Below are 14,026 nucleotides of genomic sequence, written 5' to 3'. Positions count from 1 at the left end.
TCACTTGCGTTAGCATTTGCATTGACTCCCATTCATTTTGGCGTCACTTTGACAGCGAATAACTTTACATCTGAGGCGTTTAAAGACCATTTGTCCATTATTTATTTCTAAAGAAACACGACAATGTATAAAGTGCTCCATTACCTTCTATGTTACATTATGGCCCCGTAGAAACAGTTTTTGTAAAAATAGGCTAACGATTGCGTCATAACCACTCGACTCTCTGTCGCGCTGTACAGAAATTACCGTACAGACAGGAGGAGAAGCTCGCAGGCAATCGGGAGGACGTCCCGTCAAGGGAGAAGCCCATAGATAATGAGTCCATAAAAGCAACGGAATACTTACTCCTGCTCACTCACGCCAAAGAACTCTTTGCTCAAGTTCCCCGTCTCTGCAAGATTAACGTTGGCAATTTTCACGCACAGCTACTAGAAGATTTACGTCTGTCAGACAGGTTGCGCTCGTCATCAAGCTTAGTTTGAGTCGGTTTGAGTCTGTGCGTCAGGAACGGAAGTGCTCAAAAATTGCTAAAAATGGGCTTCAACTGTCTCAACTGAGTTCCAATGAGATGGCTCTGTCCATTTCTTATACTGTCTATGGGAAAAACGCATGGGACTCACTCAGCCACAGCCGTTCGTTGCTCTGGTTGGTTGTAGCGCTATCCTATTGCGTGCCGAGGGATATTGAAAGACAACCGTTTATCCCGCCCCTCGGATTGAGGTATGCCAATTGTGAGTTCCCAGACCTAACATCTTGATGTAGGTCTGGCTTGCCAGGCTAGTTTTACCATTCACTGCACTTTCTTCTTGTTATTTCCCTGTAGACTAGAGGCTAATGAATCAGATGTATCACATATTCACAAAAAAACCTTGCGTCCGCATTGCAAAATAAGGTGGATAGATCATAGATGCATGCGTCAGTTTCAAACTGTATCTTAAAATGCACACTACCGTTCACAATTTTGGGGTCCGTAAGATTTATTTGATCAATAATACTGTCAAACCGTAATATTGTGAAATATTATTACAATTTAAAACAACTGCTTTCTATTTGGATATATTTAAAAATGAAAACATTTTGCAATAGTGTACTTATTTGATCATTCATTTACTTATTTACTTAGTTTTATGGTGGGAAATGAGCATCGTTTTTGATCATTTTGCGAGCAAAGTTGGAATTGGCGATGAAGAAAAATCTCACGTTGCATAGAAATGTTTCACCTAATGGACGAGCCCGTGGATATCACACGCGCAATTTGCAAACTTTATGTTATGTCGGTGAAGGAGTCTCAAACTACAGTCAGTTACTCCCTAAAAAGTGAAAACTAAAACTGACAAACTTTTGGCATCTGATGCTGCACTCCGCATTCATTCTCTCAGACATGAGATCAATCTATCTCATGCTGATAACGTTAAAACATCTTCATCTATCTTCATTTATTGGCTTAATATTTCTCTTGTGGACCATACATTAATAATATTGAATTTAGGTGTATAATATTGCTTTTAATTTTCATTGATGACTGATTGTTGTGCTGTGTTCGGACCTAAAGACTATAATTTTATTAATAATATAAATTTAATTATTAATAATTTGTAATTGTAGTGTTATTAGTGTCTATAATGTTAAATCAAATTTGTGTTAATGTGTTATGGAAACAAAACAATAACATTTTCGCCTTGGCTTAAACAACAACTGTATAAGAATGATGCATCTCTTTTATTACAAGCACTCTTGACAATTTGTGAATGGATCACCTTGCAATTCAATTTTGATGTGGGATGTTGTTTTGTTGTCTGTTTTAAAAACGGCATTTCTCTAAAATCAGGGCACAATGCTTGGTAATTAGGAGTGTTATTCCAGATCCTATCCCTGAAATCTAAGGGAAATCTCCATGGGTTTATAGCAGTGTTGTTCCAGGCTCAATGTTGTTGATTCAGGAGCATGTTGTGCTCGTGTAAAATCAAACCAAACAGAGTAGAACATGTTCCTGGAAGAGCATCTGTTCTTAACCAGACCAGATCAGATTTTAGGATTATGTTTTGAATCTTGAGTAATACCCTTATGAACCTTATTTATTTTAGGAGTAAGGTCCTAACCTTAATGATTGCTGAATAGGAATGTTGTTCCTAGACCATCTGATCCAGGAACATAATGTCCTACTTGTGTAAATCACGTTCCTGAAGTACACACTGCAGTTTCTGAACTAATGGAAGTCCTTTTTGAAAAGTCCCTGGAGGAACTCTGAGCTCCATGTTCACTTTACAGCAGAGACGGGGAACCCTGAAGCTCTCCCAGACCCTTATCCGTCCCAGGAGCTCAAGCTCACAGCCGGGGTCACCTCCACTGAAGCATGGCACACCTTTAAATGATTTGAGGAGTTAGTCTGTGCTGGGCTGTGCTCTGCGCACATCTCTGCTGTGTGTACAGGAGAACCAAGTAATTATGAGACGGGGCGGGGATTCTCTGCTTGGTTTTGTCAGTCATGTTTTAGACTGAAGACAAGATGATTATCAGATGTGTTGAGGAGGTTGAACACACATAAACATGAACATGAGATGTGTAATTATGGCCAGCGCTCTCATAAACACCTGGGACCTTTAATTGATTTTCATACAATGCTGTGATCTGGGGACACTCTGAAGAATCTGCCCCTTCATTCAAGTCTGGCTACTTGTTTTCTTTATCTTTTCATTTAGTTTTTGTTCTGTTATTCATTTATTTGTTGGTTGGTTTGTTCTTTTGCTTGTTTGTTTCTTTCTTCCTCTCATTGTTATTTTTTTTGTTAATTCATTTATTCATTCATTTGATTAATTGGTTGGTTCATTCTTGGTTTTATTTTTTGTTTGTTTGCCGTTTGTTTGGTCCTTCCTTCCTTCCTTCCTTCCTTCCTTCCTTCCTTCCTTCCTTCCTTCCTTCCTTCCTTCCTTCCTTCCTTCCTTCCTTCCTTCCTTCCTTCCTTCCTTCCTTCCTTCCGTCCGTCCTTCCTTCCTTCCTTCCGTCCGTCCGTCCGTCCGTCCTTCCTTCCTTCCTTCCTTCCTTCCTTCCTTCCTTCCTTCCTTCCTTCCTTCCTTCCTTCCGTCCTTCCTTCCTTCCTTCCTTCCTTCCTTCCTTCCTTCCTTCCTTCCTTCCTTCCTTCCTTCCTTCCTTCCTTCCTTCCTTCCTTCCTTCCTTCCTTCCTTCCTTCCTTCCTTCCCTTGTTCCTTCCTTCCTTTGTTCCTTCCTTCCTTCTGTCTGTCCTTCCATCTGTCTGTCCTTCCTTCCTTCCTTCCTTCCTTCCTTCCTTCCTTCCTTCCTTCCTTCCTTCCTTCCTTCCTTCCTTCCTTCCTTCCTTCCGTCCTTCCTTCCTTCCTTCCTTCCTTCCTTCCTTCCTTCCTTCCTTCCCTTGTTCCTTCCTTCCTTTGTTCCTTCCTTCCTTCTGTCTGTCCTTCCATCTGTCTGTCCTTCCTTCCTTCCTTCCTTCCTTCCTTCCTTCCTTCCTTCCTTCCTTCCTTCCTTCCTTCCTTCCTTCCTTCCTTCCTTCTGTCCTTCCTTCCTTCCTTCCTTCCTTCCGTCTGTACTTCCGTCCTTCCTTCCTTCCTTCCCTTGTTCCTTCCTTCCTTTGTTCCTTCCTTCCTTCTGTCTGTCCTTCCATCTGTCTGTCCCTCCTTCCTTCCTTCCGTCTGTCCATCCTTCCTTCCTTCCTTCCTTCCGTCTGTCCTTCCTTCCTTCCTTCTTTCCTTCCTTCATTCCTTCCTTCCGTCTGTCCTTCCGTCTGTCCTTCCGTCTGTCCTTCCTTCCTTCCTTCCTTCCTTCCTTCCTTCCTTCCTTCCTTCCTTCCTTCCTTCCTTCCTTCCTTCCTTCCGTTTGTCCTTCCGTTTGTCCTTCCTTCCTTCCGTCTGTCCTTCCTTCCTTCCTTCCTTCCTTCCTTCCTTCCTTCCTTCCTTCTGTCTGTCCTTCCATCTGTCTGTCCTTCCTTCCTTCCTTCCTTCTGTCTGTCCTTCCATCTGTCTGTCCTTCCTTCCTTCCTTCCGTCTGTCCATCCTTCCTTCCTTCCTTCCGTCTGTCCTTCCTTCATTCCTTCCTTCCGTCTGTCCTTCCATCTGTCCTTCCTTCCTTCCTTCCTTCCTTCCTTCCTTCCGTTTGTCCTTCCGTTTGTCCTTCCTTCCGTCTGTCCTTCCTTCCTTCCTTCCTTCCTTCCTTCCTTCCTTCCTTCCTTCCTTCCTTCCTTCCTTCCTTCCTTCCTTCCTTCCTTCCTTCCTTCCTTCTGTCTGTCCTTCCATCTGTCCTTCCTTCCTTCCTTCCTTCTGTCTGTCCTTCCATCTGTCTGTCCTTCCTTCCTTCCTTCCGTCTGTCCATCCTTCCTTCCTTCCTTCCGTCTGTCCTTCCTTCATTCCTTCCTTCCGTCTGTCCTTCCATCTGTCTGTCCTTCCTTCCTTCCTTCCTTCTGTCTGTCCTTCCATCTGTCTGTCCGTCCTTCCTTCCTTCCTTCCTTCCGTCTGTCCATCCTTCCTTCCTTCCTTCTTTCCTTCCTTTATTCCTTCCTTCCGTCTGTCCTTCCTTCCTTCCTTCCGTTTGTCCTTCCGTTTGTCCTTCCTTCCTTCCGTCTGTCCTTCCTTCCTTCCTTCCTTCCTTCCTTCCTTCCTTCCTTCCTTCCTTCCTTCCTTCCTTCCTTCCTTCCTTCCTTCCTTCCTTCCTTCCTACTTTGGTCATTCATTTGCTTTGTTTTTGGTTTGTTTATTTCTTTTAGATGGTTGACTCGAATACCATGGTATTTGGTATGGTACACCAAGGTACTTTAAAAAATACCATGGTATTAATAAAGGCATGGTATTCATTTATTGGTTTGTGTTAGTCTCATTGTATATAAATGTCTTATGTTAGCACTTATGCTAAGTTATTATGTAGAGCAGATTGATGATCAGGCTTTGCTGTTGTAATATCTCAGTCAGCTCTAGATGGATGGATGGATGAGATGAGGTCGTAGAGAACACATTTGTGATGCAGATCCCCACACAATCTCTTACAAACTTTCTCATTAGGCTTTGACATTTATTCAATTACTGTATTCCCAAGAGTTTACCCAGTACCCACTGCTCATAAGTCTCATGTAAACACAAACAGACTGCGCACCCCGAGAGCCAAGGACACACATATTTAATATAGACTCTGCTTCCTCGGCTGATGGTTCTGACCATGAATGTTTTACTGTGTTTACTTCAAGCCTATTTAGGTCGTAAACATATCAGCAGAATCCACACATTACAGTCAGTTTTTTTCCTTGTTGTTCTATTTAGTTTCCACAAAGACCCCCAAAACTGCATTGTCAGGAATATATATATATATATGTCTTTTCTTTTTCTTTTTAAAAATAATCTGAACAGTTCTGAGACTTATTCAAAGTCCATTTAAGGCAAATATTTTCACCTGGCTGCCATGTTTGAAACACCTCTCGTGTTTTTTTTACCAATCTGACTGTTTCATAAATTTGGCTTATATATATATATATATATATATATATACATTTTCAGAGATTTTCAAGTGTTTGCCTATGCACACTGTTAGCCTTTTGTATCTACTATCAGCTTTGTATAATCAAGATTATATTATACTTTTTTTGTGTGTAAAAAATGCATCTATTGATGTTTATAAAGTTTGAGGCTGCATAATCAGTTGCTACTACAGTTGCTAATACAGATCACCTGATAATTAAAAAAACGAATATTTCCCAGCTAATCAGTTACCAGAACCAATTTTTTTGCTGTTACAACCACTGATACTAGTTGATGATAACTATAACTGATATTTTGTTTTAAATGTAATCATCCAATACAATAACCAGTCACATGAGCCTTCAAAAAAAGGCTCTTTTTTTTTTTACTATCGCCAATGTTCAAAACGTCACTATAGTCATTTTTTAAAATGTTTCTGCTTTCCCATTTCAGAAAGGTTATGTCAACCAACCGTCTCTCCATTAAACTCTCTATATCTCTGTTGCCGTCCTCATGTGAACAGTGTGCACTCAATAAAGATGGGAGATGCACATTCACAATAGCCCCACTGCTTGTGCTGCCCCTGTGGCCCTCAGGAGCATGTGGCCTAGCGGGGGGATAATCGCTCTCTCCTCAGATAATCTAGGTCACTTTTTGTGTGTTTGATGCATCCTGTGAGGAGGGGGGTCCCGTGTGTGTGTGTGTGTGTGTGCCTTGAGTGGAGTACAGGGTGCGTTCTGGACCACCATTAGCTACGGCTCCACAGTGAGGAAAGTGGACACTCCCTTTAATGGTGCATCATTTTGTTTTTCCTCGTCTTTGTGTATGTTTTCTATTCATTTGCATTTTCTCTGTTTTGATCACTGACCCCAGATGAGATATTAATCGCATAAAAAAAAAAAAGTGAAAGGAAAACAGTGGATGAGATCAGACCGACAGAGATAGACGGAAAGGACGCAATTGGGGTTTTTCAATGGCAAACCTTTTATTCACTTTGGCATCCTGCTCAGGAGGGAACATTGAAGCTTGGTGTTGTTGTTTTGGATCCTCTAGAGAAACAAGTCACCATAAGTGTGTTTTTGTGTTGACAGGGCGTCGGTCATGCAACGACTGTGAAGGGAGGAGCCATGGACAAACCCAAGGTGGACGTCCCAAACTTTAGGACTGGACAAGTCAGCTTAAGGTGAGGGACTTTATGTATGCTTGTACTGTATATAGTGTATGATTGTGTTTCTACATTCATAAGTGAGGGTTGAAATCATATTTATTCAGTGATTAGTATGAGCCCTCTGCCCGGAGATTAATTTGGGTCTTTGTTTTGGGAAAGTTCTTTGTTGTCAGATTAAGGTTGTTTCAGTGTGTGGTTTTGTGGCCCTAATGTGTTTTGGACATGATGTCTTTGCTTACTGTTGCCACATTATTATATATTTAATTATTTTATTCATAAATAATAATAATAATAATAATAATAAAAATAAATAAATACATAAATACATAAATAAATGTAATATATATATATATATATATATATATATATATATTAGTGCTGGGCCGTTATCAGCGTTAACGTGCTGCGTTAACGTGAGACTCTTATCGGGCGATAAAAAAAATATCGCCGTTAATCAAAGTTGGGTTGGGATCATAAATAGCTTTTTCGAATATCGTTATATTTTCGCGCAATTCTAATGTGTAGTAGACGCCGCGCCTACTGTCACAGATCGCGCAGTAGGGTATTTTCCTGTCAGGGACACAAGGTGTACTTTTACTTTGTTACGTTGGGCGACGTTCCTCTCGTTACTTTATTTTAATGCAATACGTTGTTAAATGAGTTTATTCCAAGCGCGCTGTGTCCTTTGTATGGGCATGAGCGATGCTCATTTACAAGTGAATCACTCTTTTGAGTCGATTCTGTTCAAAGACTTCATCAAACAAGTTGTCAGATGATCTGTCTAAATCGGTTCGCGAATCAGTTGATCTGTTCAGTTCCTCGCGCACTGAATCGTCTGAAGCGCTTTCAATTCACACTCGGAGTCGAAACAGGAAGATTTAAGAGCATCAAGAGCGTTGGATGAAGTGGCCGATCTACAGTCTAGTCTAGTGAATGCAAAACTGCAAATGCATCATACTTTTGCCAGCGATGAAGATCTTTATTAGTTGAACATCTTCGTAAGCTGTCTGTGAATGAATGATTCCACAGGACGATACATTCGATTTCATTTCATTCAGGTAATACATTGTGTGTGTATTGCGCGTGTATTGCGCAGTGGCACAATCACACGAATAGTTTACATTGATTGAAACTAATTTGTTTAAAAATGAGGCTATTGCAGTAACAAGGCAGGTTCACATAAAATTCTTATGACATATGATGACATTATTTTTTGATCTAACGAGCATTGGCGATGCAAAAACGGACTGTCGTGCGTATTGTTTTTTTTCTTCTTCCAATTAGCCTACTATGTTAAAAAAAAGGACGAAAACATGTTACTTGTTCAATTAATAAACAGTTTGTTTGATGACAAATCGCTAAAGATGAAATTGGCCTCCCTTTCTGTCATTGCGTTTTTTTTTTTTTTTTTTTTTACGATATTCGACTTTTGCTCCTCGATTGTCGAATGGCATTTTTGGCAGAAATGCACATCCCTACGCGAGGCAAACTATTCTCAAAGACTTACTTTTAGTCATTATTTGGGTAGCACACATATTCTGAATGCCTTCGAGAGAATTCAAATGAGCCATTTTAATCTAGATTAATCTAGATTAATTTCAATATTAATCTAGATTAATCTAGATTAAAAAAATTAATCTATGCCCACCTCTAATATATATATATATATATATATATATATATATATATGTATATCGGTGACATTAATTTGGATCTATTTATTTAAATACATTTTATTTATACATTTGTTTATAAATATTTATATTTATTTAAATATTTAAACAGTCACATATTTTTTTATAAAATGATTTACATTTCATTTGTGCGTTTTTTTATTATAAATATCTATATTATAGCTATAATATCTATAAATATATACTGTTTAATTACATTTTTTATATAATTACTTTATGCATTTTATATACATATGTATTTAAATAAATAATACAAAGTAGTTACCTGTTGTTTTATTTTGGACACATTTATTTAAATATATTTATTTATTAATATTTATGTTTATTTGAATGCATAAATATATGCTTATTATATATAAGTATTAGTAATCAACTTTAACAGATTTTAACACTGTGATCGACTAATACGATTTATTTCTAAATGCACACAATATTATTGTTATATTTATTTTTAAAAGAGCCTTGTTTAAGCCTAGTAAAGCACACAAGCATTGAGCCGTACACTGTAATATGTCAGACAAATTCTGTTTCAAGTCAGATTTCATCTCATGTGCTTATTCTTTTTTTAAACAACCTGTTTAATGCTTATCTAGAAGCAGCTTTTCTTATTGAAATCCTTATCAAGCGGAAATAATGCAAACGGCATAACAGATCTTAGTGTGAAAGGTCGACTCTGAGCGTTGCGATTTCGGTAGATTCACTTCAGTGCGTACGGCAGGATACAGATTCACTATTTCGTAGTAGCACTAGAGCTTATGTGTGTATATCGTCATTAATATGTACACTTGTTGCCATAGTCACAGAATAGGAGACTTGCATCACGTTTTCTCCAGTCGTGCCTCTTATCACAGGTCATGTGACCTCATCTCTTCTCCCTGAGAGAGGGATGAAGTTTATCTCTCGCCTCTCTTCAGTGCCTCTGTCAATCAGCATTACTGATACACACACACACACACACACACACACTTTTACAGCTCATTAAACATTGAAGCGGTTTACAGTACCGCATCACCTCAGCTGAAGCCCCTGAGGTCCATCTGGGATTCAATCAAGTTTTAATATGAGTGCTTATTTAAGTTCTCTGTATTCTGTGAGATAAAATCATTTCCCCTTCCTGCCTAATAGTTAATATTAAACTTTGAGGTTTTAGTCTTCATATTTTCGGCTGGACATGGACAGTTGCCGACCACAGCTAAACCACACAAGTTGGGTAGACGCACTGGGTAAAGCTGCATAAGATGCCATTTCATTTGACGCAAGTTAAAATGAGGATGTGAGGGACTAGTGTTGACCTTTCAGCCAACATATTTGGAAATGAGTCTTTCCACAAATGTCTAATGAACAGAAACTGTGGAAAATATTATGGAATAGTCTGTACTTTAGACACTTGATCACAGCCTCGTTTTCTTTTCTTTTTTTTGCATCAAATTAGGTAATTTATTAAGTTTTATTGTGTTTTACACATGATGTGGCCAAAACAACCACATAAATAACAGTGACAGAAAGTTCTAGTTTCTTTCTAGGTATACTTTGTATGGAAGCGTATTGCATTCACTTGAAGAAAAAAAATCTTCTCTGTTTTTCTGAATTAATGAGTTAATTATCTCAGAATTACGAGATAATTTTTCATGGAAAAAAGTGTTTGCTCTGTTTTTCTGAACTAACGAGTTAATTATCTCAGAATTACAAGATCATTTTTTATGGAAATTTTTTTTGCTCTGTTTTTCTGAATTAACGAGTTATTTATCTCAGAATTACAAGATACATTTTCATGGAAATTTTTTTTTGCTCTTTTTCTGAATTAACGAGTTAATTATCTCAGAATTACGAGATAATTTTTCATGGAAAAAAGTGTTTGCTCTGTTTTTCTGAATTAACGAGTTATTTATCTCAGAATTACAAGATACATTTTCATGGAAATTTTGTTTTGCTCTTTTTCTGAATTAACGAGTTAATTATCTCAGAATTACGAGAGAATTTTTCATGGAAAAAAAGTTTTTGCTCTGTTTTTCTGAGTTTTTGAGATAATCAAGTCATTAATTCAGAAAAACAGAGCAAAAAAATGTTTCCGTGAAAAACTATCTTGTAATTCTGAGATAATCAACTCGTTAATTCAGAAAAACAGAGCAAACACTTTTTTTCCATGAAAAATTATCTAGTAATTCTGAGATAATTAACTCATTCATTCAGAAAAACAGAGTAGATTTTTTTCTTCAAGTGAATGCAATACAGTACGGAAACTTTGAAACCCATCACTCAATGTAAGTTTATGGGATATTTTGTAAGTTTGTAATATAATTTTAAGTTTATTCAAATTTCAGGAAAAATAAAAAAGACAGTGACAAAGACAAGTATGGCAAGAGTTTCTGAGGCTGTGATTCAAATGTGAAATTGTTCTCATTTCTTTTTCATATAATATATGGAATTGTGGTATGAAAGTAAGTATTTCATAAAGTATTTTTCTCTTTTATCTTGAAATTGATCACAGGAATAGAGCAAATGTTTTCCCCTCTCTGACACTTTCTGTGTGTCTCGCTGTTGTGGTGTGTGAGCAGTAATAAGCTCTGTATCTGTTTGATGAGCTGCTGCCAGTCTCAGTTTTTATTCATGTAAATTCATGGATGCTCCGCGCCACACTGGGCACATGCAAATTGGCAGAGGAGGTTTTTATTTTGGGAATAATGCAAATGAATGGAGAGGAGGTTTTTATTTTTGTGGTAATGTACTCTGTAGATCAAGCTGTGTTGAAGAATGTTTCCTCAGTTGTTGGTTGAGTTTGTATCATCATTTAGCAGATGTGTCTGTAACTACATTATCAGTCACATGATCACATGGTATAAGTCACATGGTAGTTTATTCTGGCGCCCACTTAGACAAGAATGTTCCGTTTGACCAGTTTTTCACATGACTTTAGGGGCCAGTATATCTAAAATTTAGATAAAAATAAAGCAAAATCTTTGTTTAAGGATATCTGGTTCTGTGCAGAATTAATGTAATTAATTATTAGTTATATACAGAAAATTGGCATTCAATTAATCAAAAGTGACAGTAAAGACATTTCAAATGTTACAAAAGATTTCTGTTTCATATAAATGTTAAATATAATATGCTATATATTTATTCATATAAAATCCTTTAATATAAAATCATATAATATATACTATATTTATTCATATAAAATCCTTTAAACATTCTATTCATTTGAGAATCTTGAATTAACAATGCATCACAATTTTTACAAATATTTTAACTGTTTTCAACATTGATAATAATAAGAAATGTTTCTTGAGCACCAAATCAGCATATTATCCTGATTTCTGAAGGATCATGTAAGACTAACGTTTGCTGAAAAATTTGCATTGCCATCATATTAATGCCATCATATTAAAATATATTACAATAGAAACCAGTTGTTTTAAATTGTAATGATATTTCACAATATTAGTTTTTTCTGTATTTTTGATCAAATAAATGCAGCCAAAATTCAAAATCATTAAAAAACTCTTACTGACCCCAACTTTTGAACTGTAGTGTATATATACATATATTAATATGATAAAACATTTCAGTTAGTGAATAACTGTGATTGTCTTGCTTGCCTGAATCTTCCAGAAAAGCATTTTTTTTGACAAAGATGGAAGAGTTGACATCCTCCTCTCTCTCTCCCTCTGCTCTCTTATCCTCTCCTTTCCTCTGTTCTGTCTTTATTGTGATGAGAGATGCAGGTAGACACCTTTGCCTCCAGCTCTCATCTCAGACACACTGAATGGCAGTGACTCCGCTGGCTTTCGGCTCATTTGTTTGGTCATTAATGTCGTCCCGCAGGACATAAACAACAAATGGATTTGCTGCGTGTGTCGAGAGTACAAAGTAGATGGTGAATACTTTTGCTTTTTTGTTTGTGTGTGGGTTTGTGTAAATGCTCTGACTGCTGTAGGCCAGAAACGTTCTATACCGCGAGTACACAGATGCAGATGCTGGTCCAATGCATCGCAAATGTCCCTTTCATATACTCGGCGTGCTTTGTTGCATTACCGTGACACTACCAAACTTCAAGTGGAGGGGGTAAAAGTTTCCTTCAAATGCCTGTGCCATTAAAACTGATAAACCTGTTTTGTTTTGTTTAGATGTTATATGTGTATTTCCATATGGTCACATAAGTGGCTTTTGCACCGGACGAACGTTTTCATAGTTCTATAACTATTGGCGGAAGGTGTATTCACAACGCACGACCTGGGGATAAATGAACTCCTACTTCAGAGTAGGGTCTAACCCAGCACAATAGCATCCATCCATCCATCCATCCATCCATCCATCCATCCTTCCATCCTTCCATCCATCCATCCATCCATCCATCCATCCATCCATCCACCCACCCACCCACCCACCCACCCTTCCTTCCACCCACCCACCCACCCACCCTTCCTTCCACCCTTCCTTCCACCCATCCACCCACCCACCCACCCTTCCTTCCACCCACCCACCCTTCCTTCCACCCACCCTTCCACCCACCCTTCCACCCACCCTTCCACCCACCCTTCCACCCTTCCATCCACCCTTCCATCCATCCATCCATCCATCCATCCATCCATCCATCCATCCATCCATCCATCCATCCATCCATCCATCCATCCTTCCATCCTTCCATCCATCCATCCATCCATCCATCCATCCATCCATCCACCCACCCACCCACCCTTCCTTCCACCCACCCACCCACCCTTCCTTCCACCCTTCCACCCACCCTTCCTTCCACCCTTCCTTCCACCCTTCCTTCCACCCATCCACCCACCCACCCACCCTTCCTTCCACCCACCCACCCACCCTTCCTTCCACCCACCCTTCCTTCCACCCACCCTTCCACCCACCCTTCCACCCACCCTTCCACCCACCCTTCCACCCACCCTTCCACCCTTCCATCCACCCTTCCATCCACCCTTCCATCCACCCTTCCACCCTTCCATCCATCCATCCATCCATCCATCCATCCATCCATCCATCCATCCATCCATCCATCCATCCATCCATCCATCCATCCATCCATCCATCCATCCATCCATCCATCCATCCATCCATCCATCCATCCATCCATCCATCCACCCTTCCACCCACCCTTCCTTCCACCCACCCACCCACCCTTCCTTCCACCCACCCACCCACCCTTCCTTCCACCCTTCCTTCCACCCTTCCTTCCACCCATCCACCCACCCACCCACCCTTCCTTCCACCCACCCACCCTTCCTTCCACCCACCCTTCCACCCACCCTTCCACCCACCCTTCCACCCACCCTTCCACCCACCCTTCCATCCATCATCCATCATCCATCATCCATCCATCCATCCATCCATCCATCCATCCATCCATCCATCCATCCATCCATCCATCCATCCATCCATCCATCCATCCATCCATCCATCCATCCATCCATCCATCCATCCATCCATCCATCCATCCATCCATCCATCCATCCATCCATCCATCCATCCATCCATCCATCCATCCATCCTTCCTTCCTTCCTTCCTTCCTTCCTTCCTTCCTTCCTTCCTTCCTTCCTTCCTTCCTTCCTTCCTTCCTTCCTTCCTTCCTTCCTTCCTTCCTTCCTTCCTTCCTTCCTTCCTTCCTTCCTTCCTTCCTTCCTTCCTTCCTTCCTTCCTTCCTTCCTTCCTTCCTTCCTTCCTTCCTTCCTTCCTT

General features: G+C 39.5%; 1 protein-coding gene across 1 annotated transcript in view; it reads left to right on the top strand.

Moving 5' to 3' along the window:
• Positions 1–14,026, top strand: part of pard3ba (par-3 family cell polarity regulator beta a) — a 167,588-nt gene that overhangs the window by 48,525 nt on the left and 105,037 nt on the right. The window contains exon 5 of the mRNA XM_056258696.1: positions 6,563–6,654. Within this exon, the coding sequence (XP_056114671.1) occupies positions 6,563–6,654 (92 nt within the window). The remainder of the gene's footprint in view (positions 1–6,562; positions 6,655–14,026) is intronic.

This window comes from Rhinichthys klamathensis, unplaced genomic scaffold (assembly GCF_029890125.1).
Source record: "Rhinichthys klamathensis goyatoka isolate OS25496 unplaced genomic scaffold, OSU_Roscu_1.1 h1tg000157l_1, whole genome shotgun sequence".
In the NCBI taxonomy this organism is placed as follows: Eukaryota; Metazoa; Chordata; class Actinopteri; order Cypriniformes; family Leuciscidae; genus Rhinichthys; species Rhinichthys klamathensis.
Note: the sequence above shows the minus strand (reverse complement) of the source record. Positions and strands in the feature narration are given on the sequence as shown.